Source organism: Dipodomys ordii, unplaced genomic scaffold (genome assembly GCF_000151885.1).
Source record: "Dipodomys ordii isolate 6190 unplaced genomic scaffold, Dord_2.0 Scaffold88, whole genome shotgun sequence".
In the NCBI taxonomy this organism is placed as follows: domain Eukaryota; kingdom Metazoa; phylum Chordata; class Mammalia; order Rodentia; family Heteromyidae; genus Dipodomys; species Dipodomys ordii.
Genome location: NW_012267304.1, coordinates 3,473,801 through 3,497,824, shown reverse-complemented (window position 1 = coordinate 3,497,824; position 24,024 = coordinate 3,473,801). Strand labels below are relative to the sequence as shown.

At 37.9% G+C, this 24,024-nt stretch overlaps 3 protein-coding genes across 4 annotated transcripts in view; 1 reads left to right on the top strand and 2 right to left on the bottom strand.

The window, feature by feature from the left end:
* Atg4a (autophagy related 4A, cysteine peptidase) overlaps positions 1 to 9,249 on the bottom strand; it is a 47,959-nt gene extending 38,710 nt beyond the window's left edge. The window contains exon 1 of the mRNA XM_013025899.1: positions 9,112 to 9,249. Within this exon, the coding sequence (XP_012881353.1) occupies positions 9,112 to 9,121 (10 nt within the window). The 5' untranslated portion in view covers positions 9,122 to 9,249. The remainder of the gene's footprint in view (positions 1 to 9,111) is intronic.
* A 98-nt stretch (positions 9,250 to 9,347) lies between these two features.
* On the top strand, positions 9,348 to 16,207 carry Psmd10 (proteasome (prosome, macropain) 26S subunit, non-ATPase, 10). Of its 2 annotated transcripts, none has more exons than XM_013025901.1 (5): positions 9,348 to 9,540; positions 12,135 to 12,233; positions 13,680 to 13,826; positions 13,914 to 14,001; positions 15,325 to 16,207. In XM_013025901.1, exons 1-5 carry the CDS (start codon positions 9,427 to 9,429, stop codon positions 15,330 to 15,332), a joined length of 456 nt encoding a protein of 151 aa, XP_012881355.1. In that variant the 5' UTR covers positions 9,348 to 9,426; the 3' UTR covers positions 15,333 to 16,207. The 2 variants fall into 2 exon arrangements, with proteins under 2 accessions (XP_012881355.1, XP_012881354.1); XM_013025900.1 differs by having other exon boundaries at positions 9,349 to 9,540; positions 13,914 to 14,080.
* Positions 16,208 to 20,291: 4,084 nt separating this feature from the next.
* Vsig1 (V-set and immunoglobulin domain containing 1) overlaps positions 20,292 to 24,024 on the bottom strand; it is a 32,848-nt gene continuing 29,115 nt past the window's right edge. The window contains exons 5-7 of the mRNA XM_013025842.1: positions 23,288 to 23,407; positions 21,966 to 22,107; positions 20,292 to 20,619 (exon numbers count right to left, since the gene is read on the bottom strand). Of these exons, the coding sequence (XP_012881296.1) occupies positions 20,292 to 20,619; positions 21,966 to 22,107; positions 23,288 to 23,407 (590 nt within the window). The remainder of the gene's footprint in view (positions 20,620 to 21,965; positions 22,108 to 23,287; positions 23,408 to 24,024) is intronic.

Genomic DNA, 24,024 nt, shown 5'->3' with positions numbered 1-24,024 from the left:
AAAAAAAAAAAAAAAGAAAAAATCATCTCCAAAAGTCTCGGGCTGGGAAGGTGGCTCAGTGGTGGACCGCTTGCCTTGCATGCATGAGGCCCTGGGTTCGATTCCCCAGCACCACATAAGCAAAAAGAAAAAAGCCGGAAGTGGCACTGTGGTTCCAGTGGTAGAGCGCTAGCCTTGAGCTGAAGAGCTGAGGGACAGCGCCCAGGCCTAGAGTTCAGGCCCCACGACCGGACCCCCCCCCCCAAAAAAAAAGAAAGCATAGTCAAATTCTACCAGTTCTGAGAAGTTGAAACAATTCCATTATAATATGTACTGAAAATAGATGTGTAAAAGGAAGTACAATTGATAACTTCCTTCCTTGTCTTTCCCAGTTTAGTGTTTTCAGTGCATTTTAGCCATGTAGTATCCACAATATTCAGTTCAAACAATAAAAACTTTGAACTGCTTCTACAACACCCACACAGCATACAGTGCTATAATGCCCAAGTAATCTCCAGGGATTTAAAAACATGCCTCTAAAAGTCTCTCCCAGTTCTACCTTCTACCATTCATCATGACCCCTATAATGGAATTTAAAAATACTTCTCACTCTAAACTCTTTGTCAGTAATCTAAATACTCTTTGCCAGAACCTCAAAATGAAGATTCCATATTTTGTCACCTTTTCAAGTTTGTTTCTCTGAAGACAGGAAGTGATACATTTTCTAGTTACCTCAAAATACTTCCTGTCACCAACTGTTCTTTCCAGCATCCTCAGCTAGCAACTTTCAATTGGAAAGCCTGATAGTGTGAGTGGAACATGAACGAAGGAAAATTGAGGTGATGTGGCTTGAAGGGGTTCCAGTAGCTCCTGTTTCTGGTGATTTAGATCTTAGACACACAGTGAAGTTCTCCAAACTAGACCAAACTTGAACATAAAATGGACTAGAGAAGGTAAATCCTGAACCCCTCACATCTTCTGGAGAAGGAGTCCCTTCAGCCATCCAGTCCCATCAAACATCCTTTGATAACCCTACCTAGCTGAGATTATGGGGACAATCTTACAAAAGTAGTCTTACAGCAGTCAGAAGATTCAAATGACATGGAAAGAAATAGAACACCATTAAAACCAAATGTAGGTTTGGGAAGTTGGCTCAGTGGTAGAGTGCTTGTCTCACATGCATGAGTCCCTGGGTTCAATTCCTCAGCACCACATAAGCAGAAAAATGCTAGAAGTGGCGCTGTGGCTCAAGTGGCAGAGCACTAGCCTTGAGCTGAAGAGCTGAAGGACAGCGTCCAGGTCCAGAGTTCGGCCCCCACGACCAACAAAAAAAATATTGATTTATGCACACATGCGTGTGCGTGTGTGTGCGCGCACACACACACACACACACACACACACACACACACTGAGAGAATGTTTGGGGACCACTTAGTATAAAAGTAAATACTAAAAGAACTATTTCCATATGCCTTAGAATATCATTATCCTAATAATAAATCAATATTCTATAACACATTGTTATCCTGTAATACAACAAATGATTCTTTTTATGGTGTATTCATGAGTATATCTTCATGAGGGTCAAGGGAAGGTACAAAACTGGAGGGAAAAGGGTAAAAAAGTGCAGCAGTGAAGTTCACTGGAAACAGATGAAAATGAACTATACAACTTGTGGGTAGAGATGGGTGGAAGGGACTGGGAAAGAGTGAGGGATCAAAAGACACTGCACAAAATGAAATGTACTCATTACCTGACTCATGTAATTGTACTCCCTCTGTACATCACCTTTATAATAAAAATAAAGCAAATAATAAAAAACAAATGAGCATTAAATAATAAACATTAATTTTTAAAAGATTATGTTTTCCTTTGGAAAACAATTTGTTATTAAAAGTATATTTTTCCCCAAAAGAGGCAAGTAACTGAGATTTAGTCTAGTTGGTCAAACAAGATGAATGTCATGGTAGAAACAAATATTGTAGGAGACCAGACAAAGGAGGTAACCATGGGTAAACACAGTCAGAGAAGGCTTCATGGAGGAAGCAAAGGTCAGGATTAGGGTTAGCTTGACTCTCCATCCATAGCCTAGTGCAGCTGTCTGTTTAGATTGCCAGCCTTAGGCAGTCATGCCAGTATCTCAGGTTCAGTCATTAAAACTAGTTCTTAGGGAAGTTTCATGATAATGAATAAAGAGAAAGATGGGATGTAGTCCCTCACACCATTCTACTATAGTATAAAGGAGCCAGGTAAGGCTCTAATAATTCAGTAAACAGAGCCTTTGGTATAGGTAGTAATTTACTAAAGAACAAAGAACTTAGACTGATGAAAAGCACTCTATCCATAGTTACATGGCTTGCTAGTATTGAAAAATAAGTCCAAAGGTCAGGTACTCAGGCTTATTAATCCTAACTAGCAACATACCTTTTAATAACCCATTATTCAAAAAGGAAATCTTAGGGAAAGTAAAAAAGACAGTGAACTGAATGAAAATGAAAAGACTACATATCAAAATATTTCACATAGGAACAAGCTGGAAGTGTAGAAGGAGAAAAACATTAGTAGTTGTCAGATGTTTTGAATGGTGAGAGTTGGTGATGGGTATGACTCTAAAGAAGTAGCACATGAGAAATTTTGGAAATGATGGAATCTTTCTTGATTGTGGTGATGGTTAAATAAATCTGTACATGTCAAAATAATACAGAAATGTTCACACACTATGGTCTATGTGTTAGCATTCCATTTCTGTGACAAATATATGAGAAAAACAACAAGTAAGGAAGACTTATTTTAGTTAACATTTGCATAGGTTTCATCCAGTTCATGGTCAGTTGGATTCAGTGCTTTTGACCTGGAGTGTGCTTGAAACATCATGGTGGTAGGGCAAGGTGGGTGGGAGGAGCTGCTTACTTAATAGCAGCCAGGAAGCAGAGAGACAGGAATAGTCCAGGCAGAGATAAAACATACCTTTCATAGGCATATCCAACTAGGCCTCACCTCCTAATGAAGAGGCCCATTCTGTATGAACTTGTCAACAGACTAATTCACTGAAAAAGTTAGCACCCTTATGATCCAATCACCTCTCCATACTCCAAAGGACTAAACTTTCAACTCATGAGCCTTTGGGGAGAAATAGTATATCTAACCTCAACATTCCAATATTAATTTTATTGTGATATTACATTATAATTAGGTTATATATATATATATATATATATATATATATATATAATGATGGAAGTGAACTCAATGAAGATTATATAGAGTCTGTGCTTTTTTTTCAACTTCCTGTGGATCTTTTACTACTCATCAGTAGCTCTAAAGAAACAATTTATAAAGCAAATAATTCAGAAACAAGAATGTGAAAGCTAAAACTCAGGGATTCAATAAAGTGTTTTATTGTAATAGCCTGTGACAGTATTCCAGTTTTATAAAAGGATGGATTTTAAATAGGCATGGTTTGTATAGCCCAGTGACATACAACACCAAGGACATTAAAAACTGTGACTTAAAAATATTTGAGCACACATTCAAACATCTCATCTTAAGCTGGTTGGTGGTAGTTCTCTCCTGTAATTCTAGCTACTCAGGAGGATCACCGTATGACGCCAGTCAAGGCAAAAATAAAGTCCTTGAGATTACATCTCCAATTAACTAGAAAAAAATTGAGATTGAGTAGTATTCTGGCTCAAATAATAGTGTGCCAAATCAAACCTTGGTACTGCCAAAATATACCTCCCCCAAAAAACAAATCATTTTAAATCAGATCACTGGAATTTGTGAAATTCTGGAAATAAGCCACATAAATTGAATATAAAAACAGTGAAAAACAATTGCAAATAATGTTCAGGCTACCTGTTCAAACTGCCCAACCTACTCAGCAGTTAGAATGAAGGAGTTTCATGCTAGTTAATACAGAGCCTTTTCCTGTAACTGTCAAGCAATTGTATAGTGCTCCAGGCTGCTTGTCAAATTGTATGGTGCTCCAGGCTGCTTGTTGTTTGTCACTATAGAAAATATTCATTCCTAGTTGTACTATGGAAAGACTACTTACATTGAGTGACATATTAGTGATATTAGTGATAGAAAGGAAGAAGGGAAATTACCTCTTTCCATAGTCCAAAATGATGACCACTAGCAATATGAAGCTGATTAAATTTAAGATAATTAAAATTATATAAAATTAAAACAGTTTGAAACAAATTGTAAGTACTTGATACATATGGCTCTGGACATAAACCATAGTGCTCTAGAGCATGAAAAATGTATTACTTCCCCCACTATCAGGCAGAATTACCACCCAAAGAACTCTGACAGTAATTAGTATGGCATTATATGGGGTATGAATTTACACATCATCCTCTCTTCAGCAATATTTAGCAATATGTTACAGTAGATATAATGGTGGAAATGTAAAGGACTGACTTTCTATTTTACCCTCAAATTATACTAGGTATGTTATTTCACTTCTCTGTGCATTTTTGCTTATTTAAAAAAGATATGGGCTAACCTACCTTTTAGGGTTGTTGTAAGGATTACATGGTCTAAGCTCAATATCTAATACAGGTGATGCATAAATGCTAGTTATCTTTTATGTCTAGAAGGTTAATTTGGCTGGTTCTAGGACCTAGAATCTAGCTGACCAGTAAAAAAGGGGGCAATAGGGAGCATTTAATCAAATGAGCAGCAGTCAGACCCTAACAACACCCAAGACCCTAACAGAAACCCTTTTGTCCCTTGATGGACATAAACAGCAATCACATTGTTCCTTCACAACTTGGGGCCAGCAACAAAAAAGACAAAGTGTTCTCCAGTAAGATCTATTTATCTTTTCTCTTTCAAAAACAGAGCCTTGAGGGGGGCTCAGAATTAAAAGTTAACCATCATGTCTATCAAATCAAATCAAAGCACATTATACCATCTATGAAAAACCATGATTCAAACAAATCACTCAGTAGGAGAAACATTTGGAGCTCTTTATCCATAAGATTTTTTAGCAATCAGATCCAATACCCTGATGTATTATTATGGTGAAATGTCACTATATCCAGTCCATTTTGAATACAATACTACAAGCATACTATACTTCAATTAAAAAAACTCTATAAACTAGATAAACATTTACCAAACATGAACTGTATACAAGGCACTTTTGCTCTACTCAGTAATTGGCAAATTTCATCCAGAAGGCTAAACTCATCCCTTCTCTAGTTGTACAAGAATGACTTTTACATTTTAAAATGTAAGAAGAACTGCCTTTAGCCAATATTATTGAACATTGGCTTTGAAATTGAGTTTTGGTGCAGGCTTGATGATGTTCCTGACTTATTTCAACCTAAAATTACAAGGTAGAATAAATTCATATATGAAGCTTGTACTGTAGTAAAGTTATTTTAATAGCTAATATTGCTTGAATTATGAGTAATGGCAAGATGTTTTATATGCTTCCTATGCTATGACAAATCAAACAATAAAACAATAATGAGATATATCTGCATATTCTGCATACCCTCTACAATTGTTATAATAAAAAAAGAAAGTTATTAATAAGTATTGGTAAAGATGTAGAGAAATTGAATCCTATTATATTACTGATGGGAAGATAAAATGGTATAGCCACTTTGTTAGAGTTCAATCTGTCTCTCCCTCAACAAGTTAACTATAGTGTTCTAATGTGACCCAGCCATTCTACTTCTAGATGTGTATGCAAAACAATTGAAAATATGCCTGCGTAGAAACTTCTATTCAAATGTTTATAGCAGCAATATTCACAACAATGAAAAGTTAGTAAAGGACAACTTAAACACCCATAAATGCCAAAAGACAATTATGTGTACACTTGATAGTGTATGAAAATGACATTTTATCTCTGTAGACTTCCTCTAAAAGATATAACACAACTATGAAAATCAGACACACAAAAGGCAAACTGAAGTTGAGGAATTCCCTACAAAATACCTCACAAGTATGCTTCAAAGTATCAATGTGATCAAAATTTTAAAAAACGTCTCAGAAACTGTCACTACTAAAATATGCTAAAGAAACAATGACTGAATGGAATACGGCTGTGAGAAACAATTGGAGCTAGAATAAATTTGGTGTAGAGTTAAGAGTAAAATATCAATATAGGTTTATCATCTGTGACAAAAATAGGATAGTAGGTTCAGCAAAAGTGCCAAAACAATTGGGATATCCACATGGAAAAATATAAACAGAAATGAGCTCAACTAAGACCGTACACAAATATTAACTCAAAATGCATTATAGGATTAAATGAAAGAAATAAGACATAAAACCACTAAAAGAAAATTGTTGAAATCTAAGATTAAGCTATCAATTGTTAGGCATAATGCTAAAAGAATTGCCCATACAAGAAACACAATTGATTAATTGGACCACATCAAAATCAAAACACTTTTTACTTCAAAAGAAACTGTTACGAAAATGGAAATGGGCCTAACATGGTGGAACACACCTGTAATCCCAATACTCAAGAAATAAAGGCAGGAGAAACAAAAGTTTAAAGTCATTCTGTCGAGATCTGTATTTTTTAAACGAAGTCCACAAGGGGAAAGTATTTTTATATCCCATACCTGGCAAAGCCTCGTATCTAAAACATAGAAACACTTCTTAAAATTTAACAATTAAATAAAACTCAATTTTAAAATGGAAAAATGACAAACTTCACTACAGAAAATATACACATGGTTAATACGCACATGAAAAGATGCTCATCATCCTTAGTCATAAAAGAAATACAAATTTGACCACAATGAGATATCTCTTCCCACCTACTCAGAATGGCTGTAATAAAAAAAAAATAGTCAAGGCTGAGGGCGTGGTGGCATACATTTGTAATCCTAGCACTCAGGAGGCTCTATGGTAGGAGAAATAGGATCATCATGTGTTTGAGGCCAGCCTGGGCTACATACAGAAACCTTGTCTCAAAAATCAAAACAACCGGAAGTGGTGCCGTAGCTCAAGTGGTAGAGTGCTCGCCTTGAGCTGAAGAGCTGAGGGACAGCGCCCAGGCCCAGAGTTCAAGCCCCATGACTGACCAAAAAAAAAATCAAAACAATCCCCCCCCAAAAAAAACAAAGCAACGCAAAACAACAACAGTGACTTAACAACAAATGCTTCTTAGGTTGTGGAGCAACTGAAACCCTCCTACGTTCCTATTGCAAATAAAAAATAGTGCTGCCAATTTGGAAAAGTTTTGCAGTTTCTTGAAAAGTTAAACATAAATTTCTCCTATGACTTATTAATTATCTTAGGTATCTACTCAACAGAAATTAAAGCGTATGTCCATACAAAGACTAACACATGAATGTTCTAGGAGCATTCATCCTAATAGCCAACAACTGGAAACAACCTAAATTTTTTTACCTAGTAAGTAGACAGACAAAAATGTTGCCCATAAAGCGAAATATTATTCAGCAATGAAAGTAAGGAAGTGTGTGTGTACACCTGCTACAATCTGGTTAACTTCAAAAATATTATTAAAGTAAAAGAAGCCAGACACAAAAGACCACATATTGTGTGATTTCATTTACATAAAATGTGTAGAATAGGGAAATTTATGAAAACAAAAAGTAAGGTAGTCATTTCCTGGACTAGGACTAGGAATGAGGATTAACTGAAAATCACATGTTTTAAAACTAATTTCTACTGATAGCCACAACCCTCTGTAAATATATGAATAGTCATGCAATCACACACTTGAAAAAAGTAAAATTACCCCACAATTTTATTAGCACCCGTTAGTTGCAGAAGGAGGTTTCATTCTGACGTAAATTTTTTTTGTTTATTGGTTGTAATGCTGGGGATTGAACTGAGTCTCCCGCATGCCGGACAAGCACTTGACCACTGAGCTACATCTGCAGTCCTCGGTGAATTATTAATATGTTAAAATATATGTATTAGCGTTAAAATAGAAAAACAGAAGAGGAACCTGAGTGAGGTATATATGGAAATTCTGTACTATCTTTGCAACTTTTCTGTAAAAAGTATTCTGAATTTTCTTTAAAGAACAACTTAATCAAATAAAAGCAGAATTTAAGAAATATAAGTTCATGGATTGGTATTAGTATTTGGCCGTGTATATCTGTGTAAAAATACATTTCCAGAAAGAAAATTAACAAATGAGCATTAGGAATAATTAATTTTGATGATCGGCATTGCTAATTTTGAGACATAATTAAGCAAAACGTTCTTCCCCCCACAAAGAATTCCATTCCTTTCTTTAGTAATACTCTTACCAGGGAAGTACTAAATATTGTTACACTTTGAATTTCATCCATAAGCATTTGTTGAATCTTGTTTCTGTTGTCATATAAGAACATAAAATATCCTAGATTTTACCTTGTGGTTTGAAAATATTTACTATCTGGCTTTTACAACCCGTTTGTCAAGCCTTCTTGTACATCATAATATGATAAACATAAACATAGCATCTTTCTTGAATGTATTCTTATTATTACCTAATGTTGGCAAAATGCCCTGTGGATATGCCTGATAAAGTAGATAGTCTCGCATCTCTCTGCTCTGGCACTATTTGGCATTTTTATAAAAGCTACACTATTAGCTTAATAGTTCTAGCAAAGACTCACGATCATCGTCTTTATAGTGATGATAAAGTACCAACAACATACCGCAGGATCACAAGATTATTAAAATGACCCTCATTTAGTGGTGCTGTAATCAGGCTACAGACGCATTGAGTTTCCTTAGCTGTCAAGTGGCGCCCGGGGCATCACACCCAGCCTTTGGCATCACCCTGGCACATCATCTTACTATGGTGTCATATGCCATCAGTGCTGTGGCACAATTGTGCTCTGATGCCCCTTTGCTGAGATGTGAGATAACTAATTCCTAACTTCTTTCCTCTCCCTGGGCAGTAGCTAGGAGGGGGAGGGTAGCCACAGTCACTGGTTCGGACTCAGGCGGTAGTACTCAGCGACAACTGTTGTCCCTTCCGCCTGCCACTTCAGGTCAGGGCCCCGAGGAACAAGACCTTTAGGCTCCATGACTCTCCTTGCCCTTGAATCTGTTATATGTGGCCGACTTAATGGCCCAACAGCGATCGCCCACCCCACTCTTTCACACAATTCCACAAGAAGCCGCCTTCCGTACCTGACTCCATTCTCCAGCTGTCATCCTCGGCCAATTCCACCGGCAACTTGACTACAGAGTTCCCAAGGGCCTCTGGGACTTGTAGTTCTTCCTGGCCAGGGGCCGAGTCCAAAAGGAGAGCACACACGCCCTCCCTCTCCCGTCCCGGAACTGCCCTCAAACGGCAGCTCCCGGAAGCGGCACTCTGTGAAAAAAGCAACACGGCAACAACAAAGGCTGGTGATTGGTAGACCGCTCGTGCTTTCGATTGGCCACCGAAGCTAACCACGCAAAGTAGACGTTACTGGGGTTTCTTAGCCATCTAGGGGAAACGAAATGGAGGGGTGTGTGTCTAACCTAACGGTGTGTAACCTGGCCTACAACGGGAAGCTGGAGGAGTTAAAGGAGAGCATCCAGTTCGATAAGTCCTTGGCTACTAGAACTGACCAGGTAAAGCCCACCCCAGCCTGTTTGCAGCCGATGGCGTCAGCGAAGTCCTACGTGGCTTCCCAGGCCCGGCCCAAGCGAGGCCACTGGTGCGAGGGGGCAGATCCCCGCCCTTGCTTCCCATCCAGACTGCAGGGTCACGTCAGGACTCGCAGCGGTCCGGATGCTGTAGCCACAACTCTCTCTCTCTCTCTCTCTCTCTCTCTCTCTCTCTCTCTCTCTCACACACACACATACACACACTGTAGACTCCCACCTCCCCCATGTCTGTATCTGTCTCTGTCTCTCATCTCATCTCTCTCTCTCTCTCTCTCTCTCTCTCTCTCTCTCTCTCTCACACACACACACACACACACACACACACACACACACACACACTGTAGACTCCCCCCTTCCCTCCCCCGTGTTTACTTCCTAAGTTTTGGGCATTTCTAGCTAGCCTAATTCTCAGTAATGTCTAGTCTTTGACGGAGATATTCACGAAAAGGAAAGCATTTTGTATGGATTTTTTCTCCCTTTTTTGCATAAAACTTTTTTATTGTGATACGTTCAGATACCATGGATGTCGTTACCTGTGCTAGTAATTGTGTTTGATGAATCACGTGAGACGATCGCCTCTTCGGTGCTTTACAGTTTGCGAGGAGCTAGAGACAAGATCAAGTGGAAACACAGACATTCATAAAATAATCACAAAACATATGTCCATTGACTGGCAAATTGTAAACACTTGAGAGGCATTTACATGGTGCTTTCAGAATATGTAATGGGAGGACCTGTTGCAAATATTGTGATAGTGAGAAACGATTTTGCAAAGAAGGGGAGATTAGTAAAAATTTTAACAAGGAGGAAGTGGCGCTGTGGCTCAAGTGGTAGAGCGCTGGCCTTGAGCTGAAGAGTGCAGGGACAGGGTCCAAGCCCAGAGTTCAAGCCCCACGACCGACTAAAAAAAATTTAACAAGGAGGATGAGTGAACGGACATTTCTAAGTGTTTCTCCTCAAGAAAACCCTCATGCGTGTAGAAAATTGAAAATGCCCTCAGTAAGCCAAGAAATATGTGTAGATGACCTAAGCATGAGCAACATGCTCCATACTTACATACTTCCATTTTGTTTCCTTTGGAAGATAATTCAAAATCAGGAAACTACTTCCTGTTTTCTGGAATTTTCCTTTATTACTCATCCTGAAAAGGCCTCACCTTTAGGTTCTTTACCGTTGTTATGGTCTGGTAATGTTTAACAATTTAAATTTAATGTAATAAAATTAGGCATAATTTAATAAACATCCATTCAAAATTTAACCGTTCTCTAATCAAATCAATGGCAGGAAAAATGGGGGAGCTATTCAGGATCAAAATACCATTATGGACTTAGTGTAGATCCTAATTTTAAAAAGCTACAAAAGGACAGGAAACAAGTGAAAAAATCTGAGTAAGACTATGAGATGTTGTAAAGAAGCTAATGTTAATTTTGTTTAGGGGGGTTTTCTTGAGGCAGGGTCCCGCTATAAACTCCACACTGTCCCTAAACTCATGATCCTTTGCACCACCCTCCCCACATCTGGAAGGTGTGTACCACACCTAGCCAATATTTTACCTACATTATTATTGAAAAATGGTCTTGAAACTATGTAAGAAAGAAATCTTTTTTTAGGTGCTGAAGTACTTATGAATAAAAGTCATATTTATTTAGATTTCTTTTTAAACCTCAGTAATGAAAAAAATTAGATGGTGAAAAGATAGACATATATTGATAAATCTAGGTTATAGACATGTGAGTCTTTATCATAGTCTATTTTATGTGAGTTTGGACTTTTGAAAGAAAGTTTATAAATTACCACTTTTCTAGGCTGGACCTATAGCTCAATCAATAGAGAATGCCTAGCATATAGAACCTCTAGGTTCAATTGCCAGCACTCCAAAAAACAATAACAAAAACCACTTTCTATTACACAGGGATAAGAAATACATGAATCACCATCTCTTTCTGAAAGAGATGGTGATTCATGTATTTCTTATTTTTTAAGAGAGCAGTTTTGTTGTACTCTAATTGTGTGTGTTCGTGCCTTTAAATGATTATATATATATATATATATATCAATGTAGTTCGTTTCATTAGCATTTTTCACCTATGTCCATGTGTTATTTAGTTAAGTAGTGGACATTTCAGAGTCTATTAGACATTCAATAAGTTGTGTGACCTTGGCCCAAGCTGCTTACTCTAAGGATTAGTCTTCATAAAATTGGGATAATTGCAACTGTATAGGATGGTGAAGTTGAATGAGATAACAAGTGTATAATATTCCTAGGAGATTATGAGTACTTAAGTAATGGAATAGTAAAATGTCAAAGTTACATTTGTGTCAAAACATTGGAATCAATACTTTCATCACTGTTCTTCCCAAAATTCCTTGTACTCACTGATGTTATTCACCCCATGCCACTGAAAGAAACCTTGGTGGTCTAAGGTTACCTACTTGGGGATCCAGTGCTCTCCACTTCTTTGTTCACATTGTAGATTTGCCAGCACCCATATGTTATTCTGCTTTTTTGCCTTCTATATCTCTTCAAGAATGTTGATCACAGTTTGTTTCCCATGTAGGACAGCAGAACTGCATTGCATTGGGCATGCTCAGCTGGACATACAGAAGTTGTTGAATTCTTGCTGCAACTTGGAGTGCCAGTGAATGATAAAGATGATGTGAGTACTTGGCCAAATTGATAAATTCCCAATTATCTTCAGATTCCATGCTGGTCTTTACTAAAGAGTGTTAAGGTGCAAAATAAAATTACAGCCCTTAGAATTACTGTGTAGTCCTGGTGATCAAACATGACACTACTGACTGTTATTTTACAATGAATCATATTCTGTTATTCAGGGTAAAAATACAGGACATACTATTGTGAATCCCAAAATACTACCAACACTTTTTATAGTGTTGGCATTTTTTTGGTGAATATTGCTCAGATGAGAGCCTTCATAGATATTTGTTATACCAAGAGATTTAGTCTAATGATGTTAGTTTATATTGAGATTAGTTTTGTGAAAATAAATAAGAATAGAACGTTTTTGTAGGCAGCATTACTTTTCAAATATGTTTGCTGAAATACTTATAGAAAAGAAATAAAAACAGTTTTGATAGAGAATGGTTGAATAGAGAGTGCAAATCCACTTAAAGTAATATGCCACAATAAAGTTACAGTTCCAAAGAATAACATAGAAAAATTCTCACAGTGTAAATGGAAAATGTGGAGAATGTAGTTTACAGAATTTTATATCTTCTGATCCCACATCTGGCTTAAAATATTATATGAAAGAAAACACATTAGAATTATATTTATATATCATTATCTTGGTGCTATAGGACTGTGGGTTGGGGTTTTTTTTGGGGGGGGTGTTGGTTGATTGGAGATTTTTAGTGATACTAGGCATTGAAATCAGGACCTTGCATTTGCTCTGCAAGCGCTTGGCCACTTGAGCAACACTTTACTCCTTTTGCTTTTAGTTTGTTTTTCATATAGGGTCTCACACCTTTTACCAGGTCTCCTAATTAGCAGAATTACAACCATGCACCACCATGGCTGGCTTGTGTTTTGGTGCCAGTGCTGGGGCTTTGTAGGTGGTGTGGGGGAGGTGGGGGGGAGAATGGAGGGGGAAGGGGGAAAGGTGAGAGGGGGGCCACCACAGTCCTCAAGGCCTAGGTGCTGTTTCTGAGCTTTGTTGGTCAAAACTAGCACTCTACCACTTGAGCCAGAGCTCTAGGTTGGGCTGTTTTGGATGCTTAATTGGAGATAATACTCTCACAGATTTTCTTGTCCAAGCTGTCTTTGAACCACAATCCTCAGATCTCAGCCTGCTGAGTAGCTAACATTACAGGCACCCAGCTGACTGGCTTGTTTTTTTGAGATAGAGTTTCACTAACTTTTATCTAAGCTGACATTGAATCTCAATCCTATCTCCTGAGTTTTTTCTGTGTTATACATTCTTATTTCCAAATTTTCTGCAGTCTTTAGTAAGGGAGACAAGGAACATTTTAAAATTATTCACACACAACTCAGTAAATCCAGCATAAATGTTACACTAATCCCTGTGGCTTTTTTGCCCTGACTTTGATATAACTCATTATACCACTCATTTCTTTTACAGGCAGGTTGGTCTCCTCTTCATATTGCTGCTTCTGCTGGCCGGGATGAGATTGTAAAAGCCCTCCTGGGAAAAGGTGCCCAAGTGAATGCTATCAATCAGAATGGCTGTACTCCCCTACATTATGCAGCTTCAAAAAATAGACATGAGGTATGGTGTGTCTGGGCTACTTTTGTTGAGTTCTAAATGTGTTCCCAACCACAGATGTGTGCACTGTTTCCTTTTCTATACTTTCAGATTGCTGTCATGTTATTAGAAGGTGGAGCGAATCCAGATGCTAAGGACCATTATGAAGCTACTGCAATGCACCGGGCAGCAGCCAAGGGTAACTTGAAGATGATTCATATCCTTCTGTACTACAAAGCATCCACAAACATCCAAGACACTGAGGGTAACACTCCCCTGTAAGTGACAAGAAGCAGCCATTCATATTCTACCTGATATTAGCCCTCTAAAAGTCATTTGTACACATCATTTCTTTTACTATTCTGCTTATAAATGTGACAACTGTTAATGGCAAAGAATTGGTGAAAGTATGCCATAGCATAAAGACAAAAGGAAAAATTGTGTATAATTTTGCCACCCAAAAATAACCACTGATAACATATTTGGATGTTTCTTCCTGTCTTTTCTATGCAAATATGTATGCTTCGTACATATATTTTAACAAGATTGGGGTCCTACTGTATGTATATATAGTTTTATAACTTCTCACTTCAAACCATGTCGTGGGCATTTTCCAATGTCATTAAATACCTTTAAAACATTTGTAATGACCATATACAATTCCAGTTTGTGAATGTGCCATAATTTAATCATACCTTTGTTGCTATGTGCTAGCCAGTGAAAATCAATGTCAGAAGTATGTCACACAGGTAGTAGAGTGATAGCCAAGCAAGCGTGAGGCCCTCAGTTTAAATCTTATTATCACTAGGCAAAGACAAAAATACAAATACTGCTTCGGTAATTCTTAGTTTTTAAAAAAATCTTTCTATGTTCTGAGTAACTAGAAAGATCTGCATCCCAGTGATCTGCATCACTAACATAATCTGCAGCAAATGTAGGAGTTAAATAACTTAATTTTTTCATCTGTAATATTACAATAGTAATTTCTTCCTCACCGGATTATTTTGAAATTTAACTAAAATAGTATGTAAAGTACCTTATACTGTGACTGACAAACTATAAATCCCTGACAAAAGTTAGTTTCCTTTCCTTCATAATAACTTGATAGACTATGAGGCAAATTTCTGGATCAAAGAAGATAAAATCTTCTCAATTGCCTTTCTAAAATTTAAGTTCCAATAAAAAACTAGTAATACATAATGAATTGAAGCTTTTCTAAATTATAACCCTGAATTATTTTATATTGTGTTTGGAGTAAACGATTACTAATACCCAGAAAATAAGGAAGCATTTAGATTCATTCATCTATTTAGGAGAATGATTTGGGAATTAATAAGACTATTTTGTGGATTTCAACTTATAAGCAGTCTTTCTTATAGAAATTGATTTCCCTTCCTTTATTAAATAAGTTTCCAGCACTCCCACTGCCTGATGATATACACATTAGAGTACCTAGAAGGAAATCTTAACATTCCATAGTACTGATACTATGATGAATTGGTCTTTGTGGTCTCAATTGCAGACACCTAGCCTGTGATGAGGAGAGAATGGAAGAAGCAAAACTGCTGGTGTCACAAGGAGCAAGCATTTACATTGAGAATAAAGAAGAAAAGACACCCCTGCAAGTGGCAAAGGGTGGCTTGGGTTTAATACTTAAGAGAATGGTGGAAGGTTAAACAGTTTGGATCTATTCTTATTTTGTAAGTTTTGTCATGCCCATTGTTCTGGAACCTAATGTTGTGCACAAGGTATTATGTATGAATAGTGACAGTTTCTCACTTTTAAAATCTTAGAAACTTATGTTGGATTGGTCCTGCTGAGGTACTTGTTCTAATCTTTGAACCTGCTTTCCAAGCATTGAATAACTGTTGAGGTTGTTCTGTTGTCATATAGTATACCGTATTGGATTTTGGGTCATTTTGAGTGAGTATGGCTGTCATTTTTTGGCTATTGTGAGTCTTGTGTTATCTTCCAAGCACCTTCTTGCCCTCTGTGAAGCAGAACAACCCCAAGAGCATTCTAATTGGCCATCCTGTGTTCCACCCTTAAAACATCCTTACTTGTCTTCAAGCTTGCTCAGAGGCCTGTGCCAAATATTTCTGTATTTTCACCCATGAAGCTTACTTTATTTTTGTTACAGGAGGAATACTTACATATTTTAATGGACCAAATTGTAGAGGGTATGTTTTGAAAGAATGTGGAACAATAGCCTGTATACCCATGTATCTTTTTAATGAGCTGGTTTGCCAGAAACAAGTTGTATCACTTTTTAAAGGAAAATTTAAAAATATCTGTATGTAATCACCTTTTATTGAAAAGAAGGTTAAGCTTGTTAAACAATGGCAATATAACAAATGTATTTTCATTTGTATTTCAAAAAATAAAATATTGGAAGAATCCCCCAATTTTTCTTTCCATCAGTTAGACATTGAGTAAAGACATATTTTTCAGTTTGAGGTAGCTCTACAGTCAATAAAATTATTAACAGAGCTTGAACTGCAACTAAGATCTTCAAAAATGGTAGTCTTTTGAATTGTAAAGAACAACAGGAAAACAAAGGAGGAGGCTACAATGTTTGATAGGAAATGTACTCATTATCTTGCCCATGTAATTGTAACCCCTCTGTACAGTATTTTCACGATAAAAAAAAAGAACAACAGGAAATTAGTAAGTAAATTTGAGCTCAATTTAGAGAAGCTGGGCTGGGAAGGTGGCTCAGAGGTAGAGCACCTGCCTTGCATGCATGAGGCCCTGGGTTTGATTCCTCGGCACCACATAAGCAAAAAGAAAAAAGCCGGAAGTGGCACTGTGGCTCAAGTGGTAGAGCGCTAGCCTTCAGCTGAAGAGCTGAGGGACAGCGCCCAGGCCCAGAGTTCAGGCCCCACAACCGGACCAAAAAAAAAAATTTAGAGAAGCTTCTTAAATGATTATTAGTCAAGACATCTAATGAAGTCTAAGTGACTCTTTATTTTTTAATTTGAATTTTATGCTGAAAACATTCCCTGAGGTGATCCAGGTGAGCTCACAAACTTGCATTAAACATAATGACCAGTAATTAAAATAACTTTTGAAAACATGAAATTTAAGATTGACTACATAAACATTTTTAGAACTGATGCTTTTAATCCTTGTCAGGTAAGCTTCTTGCCTGAGGAATGAAGACCTGAATATGTCAATAAGCTAATAGTAGTGGGAGAATCCTGTGTACATGGCGAATAAGTTATGACAAATGCCAGGAAGGGAACTAAAAGGAACAATCCAAAGGCACCACTTCATATTAACACACTTGTTTCCCAACCTTGTCCACCTAGGAAAACGTACTCTATATTTTAAAATCCAGACGCCCATTCCTTCCAATCCACAGAATCATGTGGAATACATTATGTGGAATACATTATGTGGATTTCAGCTTAGCTCTCAAGCTACCAATGGTCTGTTATAATAACTCCCCACCCCCCTCTCCCACATAAGGAGCAGTCATCCAGAAATTTGTAAATGTGTCTTCTGTGTTTTAACCTAAGTCACTATTCTTTTTTGCCCAGTAATGGATCTTGAACTCAGGCCCTGGGTGCTATCCCTTTGCTTTCTTCATTCAAGGCTGGTGCTCTATTACTGGAGCCACCTTTCTGCTTCTGGATTTTTACTAGTTGATTGGAGATAAGAGTCTTACGGACTTTCCAGCGCAGACTGGCTTCAAACCTTCATCCTCTAATTTCAACTTCTTGAGTTTCTAGGATTACAGGCATGAGCCACCAGCACATAGCTAGGTCATTATTCTTAATCTTGGGTTCAAGAAGTATATAAGTCATCTAAAACTATATGTGACACTAATTTATGTATAAAGCATTTTTAAATGGTGAGGAGATCCAGCGTTTTCAACAGATTCTCAGAGTGATCTGCGACCTCAATAGCTAAGTACTGATCCCACTATCCCACAGTATTTTGAACAAGATAGTGTTAATAAGGAAGGTCAGTACTCTTTAAAGCTCTAGTAGAGCCTTTTTTCCAGCACTGACACCCCAGAATTTGGGGGATATGTTTAATGACTTTATCATGTCACTGCATTTTCTTGTGACATTCCTCCATCATAAAAGTGGAAGGGAAAATGAATTTCAGCTACTTGGGCATTTTATTGTTTGTTTGTTTGTTTTGGGTCCGGTCGTGGGGCCTGAACTCTGGGCTTGGATGCTGTCCCTCAGCTCTTCAGCTCAAGGCTAGCACTCTACCACTTGAGCCACAGCGCCACTTCCGGCTTTTTCCTTTTTGCTTATGTGGTGCTGAGGAATCGAACCCAGGGCCTCATGCATGCAAGGCATGTGCTCTACCACTGAGCCACCTTCCCAGCCCTGGGCATTTTAGTAATTGAGATTTTTATACTAATGGGCTTTAATTTTCAATCTCAAAGTATTAGGTCATTGTTAAGACCCTTTTCATTTTGTTTCCTGTAGCCATCAGACACTATATTATCATAGTATTTCATCTCTGAATGAATGCTCCAAAAATCCCTGAGTTTGGCAGAAATTTAACACACCAGAGAAAAATACCAAAGTAAAAGCTTGCTTAGACATGTAATTAACATTAATTTCCTTTCACCTTAGAACCTACAAAGAGTATCTCAAGTGCCATATAAATATGATCTATAGAAAAAACTCTCTACATGAAAAACTGTATGTGATATATTAGAGGTTCATTATCTTCTTTGAAAAGCATCTAGCTCAGAAGGAAAAGACAAAAAGTATAATACTCTATGTCCCATTAGAATAAATGCCAGGGGGCTCGGATGTAGCTCAGTGGCAAAGCGCTTGCCTAGCAAGTGCAACGTCCTGGGTTCAATCCCCAGTACCAAAAAAGAAAAGACAAAAAAAAGAATAAATGCCAGGGAAAGGCAAAACTAATTTCTAGTGATGGAGAACATATTGATGGTTGTCTAGGTCCATGCACAATGAGATTTTACAGAAGCTCATTTCAGGCTGATGGATATGGTTTATGTCTAGATGAGTATGTTGGCTTCATGGGTGTGCAAAACTGTCAAAACTTTAAATTGTACACTTAAAGTGGGTACACTTTATACTGCATAAATTACATGTTAAAATTTGTTAAAAGATTTTATCTTAGGAGTCATTAAAATGCATTTTTATTGAGCCTTAAAATGTATGATTGGTTACATAAGTAAAAAAGTAAGTCTACTTATAAATTTCTCCTAGGTAGGATATTAGTCAAATATGAAAATGCTTTTCAGCAGATAAAAACTGAGATTAATGCATTTTAGGTAATATTTAGCATTTATACAAGAATGCTATGCATCTTATTCATGCAGGCTATATGAACAGTAAAAGAGATTACTTGAAGAATTAGTTGAAATTATCTAAAAGCCATCTAATCATTTATTTATTAACACTCTTCTTAATCTGCCCCTTAGCATCAGACACTATGGTAGTACATCTTGGCTTATTCAAAGCTAAATAGCACATCCAGCTATCATACAAACACTTTATATTTACCAAAGGAAGATTACATTTAAAATTGTTTGCCTATATTTTATTTGGTATCTAAGAATTGAGTTGCCCCCAGATGGCCCATGTTCTGGACCAGTGCATAATAATTCTTTATCATCCTTATAGAGCCCTCTCCCCATGTCAAAATGAACTGTGAAGAGCAAAGAGAATCAAGTGCTTTTGCACACATGGACAACCATTTTACATTGGATGAACCACGTGAAAAGACACCACAAGAGGAGGGACTCAGTTTCACACTACCCAGTAACCCAACCCTATTGAAAAGAACCAAAGTCCTGACAGTTTCCATACAATGTCCTTATCCAATTGCCTCCCTCGCTCACTGAGAGATACTTTTGCTTTGCTAATAAATCACTCTTTACTATTTAAAACAACTGAGTTGTAATCAAAATATAACACTTTGACACCAGGGTAACTTTTGGGAAATTTAACATGATAAATTGAAAAGCTTGACCTCAAAGATTATGTTCCAAATAATACATACCCTTATATTTTCTCCTCTGTTGTTTTGGAGAAATTTTTTTCCCTAATCTATGAACTAATGCTATTGAACTGTTTTCTTAGTGGAAAGTATAAAAGTGAACAGAGAGGCCTGACAACTTATCCTAGAAATGCTATAGAGTTTATGTCAATTTGCTACATGTGTAAGTGACCATAATGACGAGTAGAGGAAAAACAAATAGAAAATAAGATTTTCTGCAATATAACTAGAGTTGTTGCAAAAGCCTTTTAACTGAGTTAGGAATCACTTTCCCTACATTCTTTAGTATTCTGTTCTGATAATGCAGGAACCCTCGCATTTAGTTAGCAGTGAGCATTAACCCATTTGTTTTGGATTTATGTTAAGCCCGAGCACCTTGTTAGAAGAGGGTTAGTCAGAATTGAAGGAGGGGATGGAAGCTCATTAGGTCAACTGAATTCCAAACACCAGTAATGGGATCCTTGGTGATAATTCTGCATATAGGGGTCAAGTTTATATCTTAACCATTTCCTTTTCCTCATCACCCGGGTGTTCCACTGTAACCTCAGGCTCTGGCTCTGGCTCTGGCTCTGGCTCTGGCTCTGCCACAGGCTCGGACTCAGGCACTGGCTCTACCTGAATCTCAACCTCTGACATAGGCTCTGGCTCTAGGAAAGGATCAGGGGTGGCATCCAGCTGTGATTTAGGCTCAGAAATTGGTTCCAGGACAGTATTAGGGTCAACCACATGAATGGAGGGTGGCAGAGATGCTTCTATCTTGGCAGCGTCTTCAGTTGGCATTCCTTCAACCTCTCTGGTTTGGTTTATGTTTGTCATTGGCCTACAAGAAAGCAGACCCAGACAAGAACAAGAAAACGCTAACTTCATTCTCACATACATACATTGAATATTATGACTGAATTTACCCACCATTCCTCTCTCCATTCATCTGCCCTCTCATCCCTTAACCTTCCCTATACAACACATATTTGAGCTTCCTCATATTCACTTTGTTAAACTGTGTTAGTTGTTCAAAAGAGTTACACCATTACAATACCCCCCTGCATATACCATACCTTGGTCAAAATGTTAGTGTTTGTGTGTGTGTGTGTGTGTGTGTGTGTGTGTGTGTGTGTACCCATGAACCTGTATATGTTTTCATATACATTTATAACAGATCAAACTCCTATGTATGAGAGAAACATGAGCCTTTTGTCTCTCTCAGACTTACTTCATTCACTTAACATAATTTTTCCATGTTCTTCCATCCAGAACCATGTTATTTATTCTTTCTGATTATTCTCTGATTTTTTCTGATTATTCTCATTATTCTTTCTGATAGATTAGTAAAATTACATTGTGTGTGTGTGTGTGTGTGTGTGTGTGTGTGTATGTGTATGTGACATTTTATTAATCCACTCATCTACTATAGGGCATCTGGGCTATTTCCATAACATAGCTATTGTGAATAATGGAGCAATGAACATGTGTGTGCAAAAGTCTTTATTGCATCCTGGCTTATAATCTTTTGGAGAAATGCCCAAGAGTGGTATCACTGAATCATAAGGTAGTTCTATGTTTTTTGAGGAATATCCTAACTGCCTTCCTTGGTGGTTACACTAGTTTACATTACCATCAGCAGTTTGATAGGCTTCCTTTTCCCCATCATCCAAGCTAGCATCTGCTGTTGTTTGTATTCTGATGATAGACATTTTGAATGGAGTGGAATGGAATCTTAATGTTGTGGATGGAAGCATTGACAAATGAATGTATATGGCCTACACTACACAAGAAACAGGAGAGTGATTAAGAACATAGGCTGTGGGCCTAGACACATTCTGATTTTTGTGAACTCTATCACTTTGGGCCTCTAGTTCCATAAAAGTATTCAAAATTACATTTATTACTGTATGTTAACATTATATCATAAAACTGTGGGGGAATCTAAAAATGTTGTTGTGATGATTAAATGAGTTGATAAATATGAAGTGCTTACAGAAGAATCTGGCACAATAGATTTAGTAAATGGTAGCCAACATCATTCTTTGAATAAATCAAGTGAGAGACCAGAAAAACATTTGAATATCTTATGCTAAAAGAAATATTGAGGTATTTCTGACTAAAGAAATATACCTAAGAAATTTTTTCATTCTCAAAATGATGTGTGAATTGAAGTAAAGGACTTACTCCAGTTCTGTGGTGGTGCTGGAGTCCCTCTTCCTTTGCTTTGCCTTTGCCTTGCTTTTTGCAAAGTACACGGCAAAGATAATAATGGCTGCACCTACCAGGGCACCAACCAAGGCTCCAATGATGATTCCAGCTTCTGGATCTGGAGGACCAAAGCAGCCAGTTAGTAAAGTAGAACATATTGTCATATCCTACATGTATACTGGTGCATGAGGGAGAATATTTGGAACATTCACATAGCAGGGGAGTGATGTGGGGAATAGCAGGGGGAATAGGAACCCCTAGATTTCTACCAGTGAGATTCACTGTGGATGAAGAAAGATATGTATGTTAACTGTGCAACATAACCACTAACACTGACACATGCAACTATGGTCAAAGCCAAGTTGCTTTCAAACTGAGATTTGGAGGTAAGTCTCCTAGGCTTTCCTGCCCAAGGTGGCTTTGAACCATGATCCTTAGATCTCAGCTTCCTGAGTAGCTAGGATTACAAGTATAAGCCATTGGTGCCCTGCTCTTTTTGTTTTTTTGAATCAGTTTGTCACTGTTGTTCAAACTGGCCTGGAAAGTCACTACATAACCAAGCTGGCCTTGAACTCATGATCCTCCTGCCTTTGTGTCCTGAGTGCTAGAATTACAGGCATAAGCCACCAGATTCAGCTGAGAATATTGATGCTGTTTTGTTGTTGATTTTGTTGTTATTGTCATTATTATTGGCAAATTCTAACAGAGTATTATTTTTGTGGTTGTGTGGCTTGAACTCAGGGCCTGGGCATGGTCCCTGAGCTCTTTAGCTCAAAGCTAGCGCTCTACCACTTTAAGCCATAGTACCACTTCTGGTTTTCTGGTGATTAATTAGAGATAAGAGTCTCACTGGACTTGCCTGCATGGGCTGGCTTTGAACTGTGATCCACAGTTCTCAGCCTCTGAGTAGCTAGGATTAAAAGCCTGAGCCACCAGCACCCAGTCCTAACAGTATTTGAGAACAGTATTTAAGAACAGTATTTAACAACTGTATGTATAAAAAAGTCACCTGGGTTTATAAACAGCATCCTAAAGAGAAATCTAGCCTGATATGACTATTGTCTTATCATATAGTAATATCTACTCCCTAGAGAACAAATTGAATTTTCTAAAGGATTTAGGGAACATACTAATAGAATACAAGCCTGAAATATAATGGTATACCTCCTATTACTCTATTAATAAGGTACTCAAGCATCTGGAGAGGCAAGAAAGACTAACCAAATATTCTAATTAATGTGCTTGGCTGACAGGCCTAGTCAAAAAGAGAAACAGTAAAAGCCATAAGGTCAACTCACGTGAGGAGGTTAGATCAATTTCACAGGAACTATTGCCCAGGCTGTTGATGGCAATGCACTGGTAATAACCTTGCTTATAATTGGTCAGATTTCCAATAACCAAAATCCCATTGGCTGAGCCTATCAAAACCAGAAAATAGAATTTAATGTTGTATTGGGTACCAGTCATGTTAGAGTATCACACCATCCAGTGCCCACGGACTTCCTCACAATGGCTCCCTTTCTGGAGATATCCAGGGTCCAACTAGAACTCTGTTAGTAAGAGCTAGTAGCCCCTCTAGGGCCATGCCTGTTTCCATCATACTCACCTGGATTCATTGTCAGGTGGATTCTAATCATTGGGGAGCACACATAGCAAATCATCATGTTGGCAGGCAATTTTTTTTTAAATCTCTTAGACAGGCGCTGGTGGCTCATGCCTGTAATCCTAATTACTCAGGAGGCTGAGATCTGAGGATCACGATTCAAAGCCAGCCTAGGCAAGAAAGTCCGTGAGACTCTTGTCTCCAATAAACCACCCCAAAACCGGCAGTGGTTCTGTGGCTAAACTGGTAGAATGCTCAGCTTGAGCTGAAGAGTTCAGGGACAGGGCTGGGAAGTTGGCTCAGTGGTAGAGCGCTTGCCTTGCATGCATGAGGCCCTGGGTTCGATTCCTCAACACCACATAAGCAAAAAGAAAAAAGCTGGAAGTGGCGCTGTAGCTCAAGTGGTAGAGCGCTAGCCTTGAGCTGAAGAGC

What these genes read in the sequence shown, in the direction of transcription:
- Psmd10 (XM_013025900.1), top strand. Translation starts at nt 9,427, where the DNA reads ATGGAGGGGTGTGTGTCTAACCTAACGGTGTGTAACCTGGCCTACAAC. An exon ending in TGGCTACTAGAACTGACCAG is followed by an intron (nt 9,541 to 12,134) that starts GTAAAGCCCACC and finishes TTTCCCATGTAG; the next exon opens with GACAGCAGAACTGCATTGCA. An exon ending in CTTCAAAAAATAGACATGAG is followed by an intron (nt 13,827 to 13,913) that starts GTATGGTGTGTC and finishes CTATACTTTCAG; the next exon opens with ATTGCTGTCATGTTATTAGA.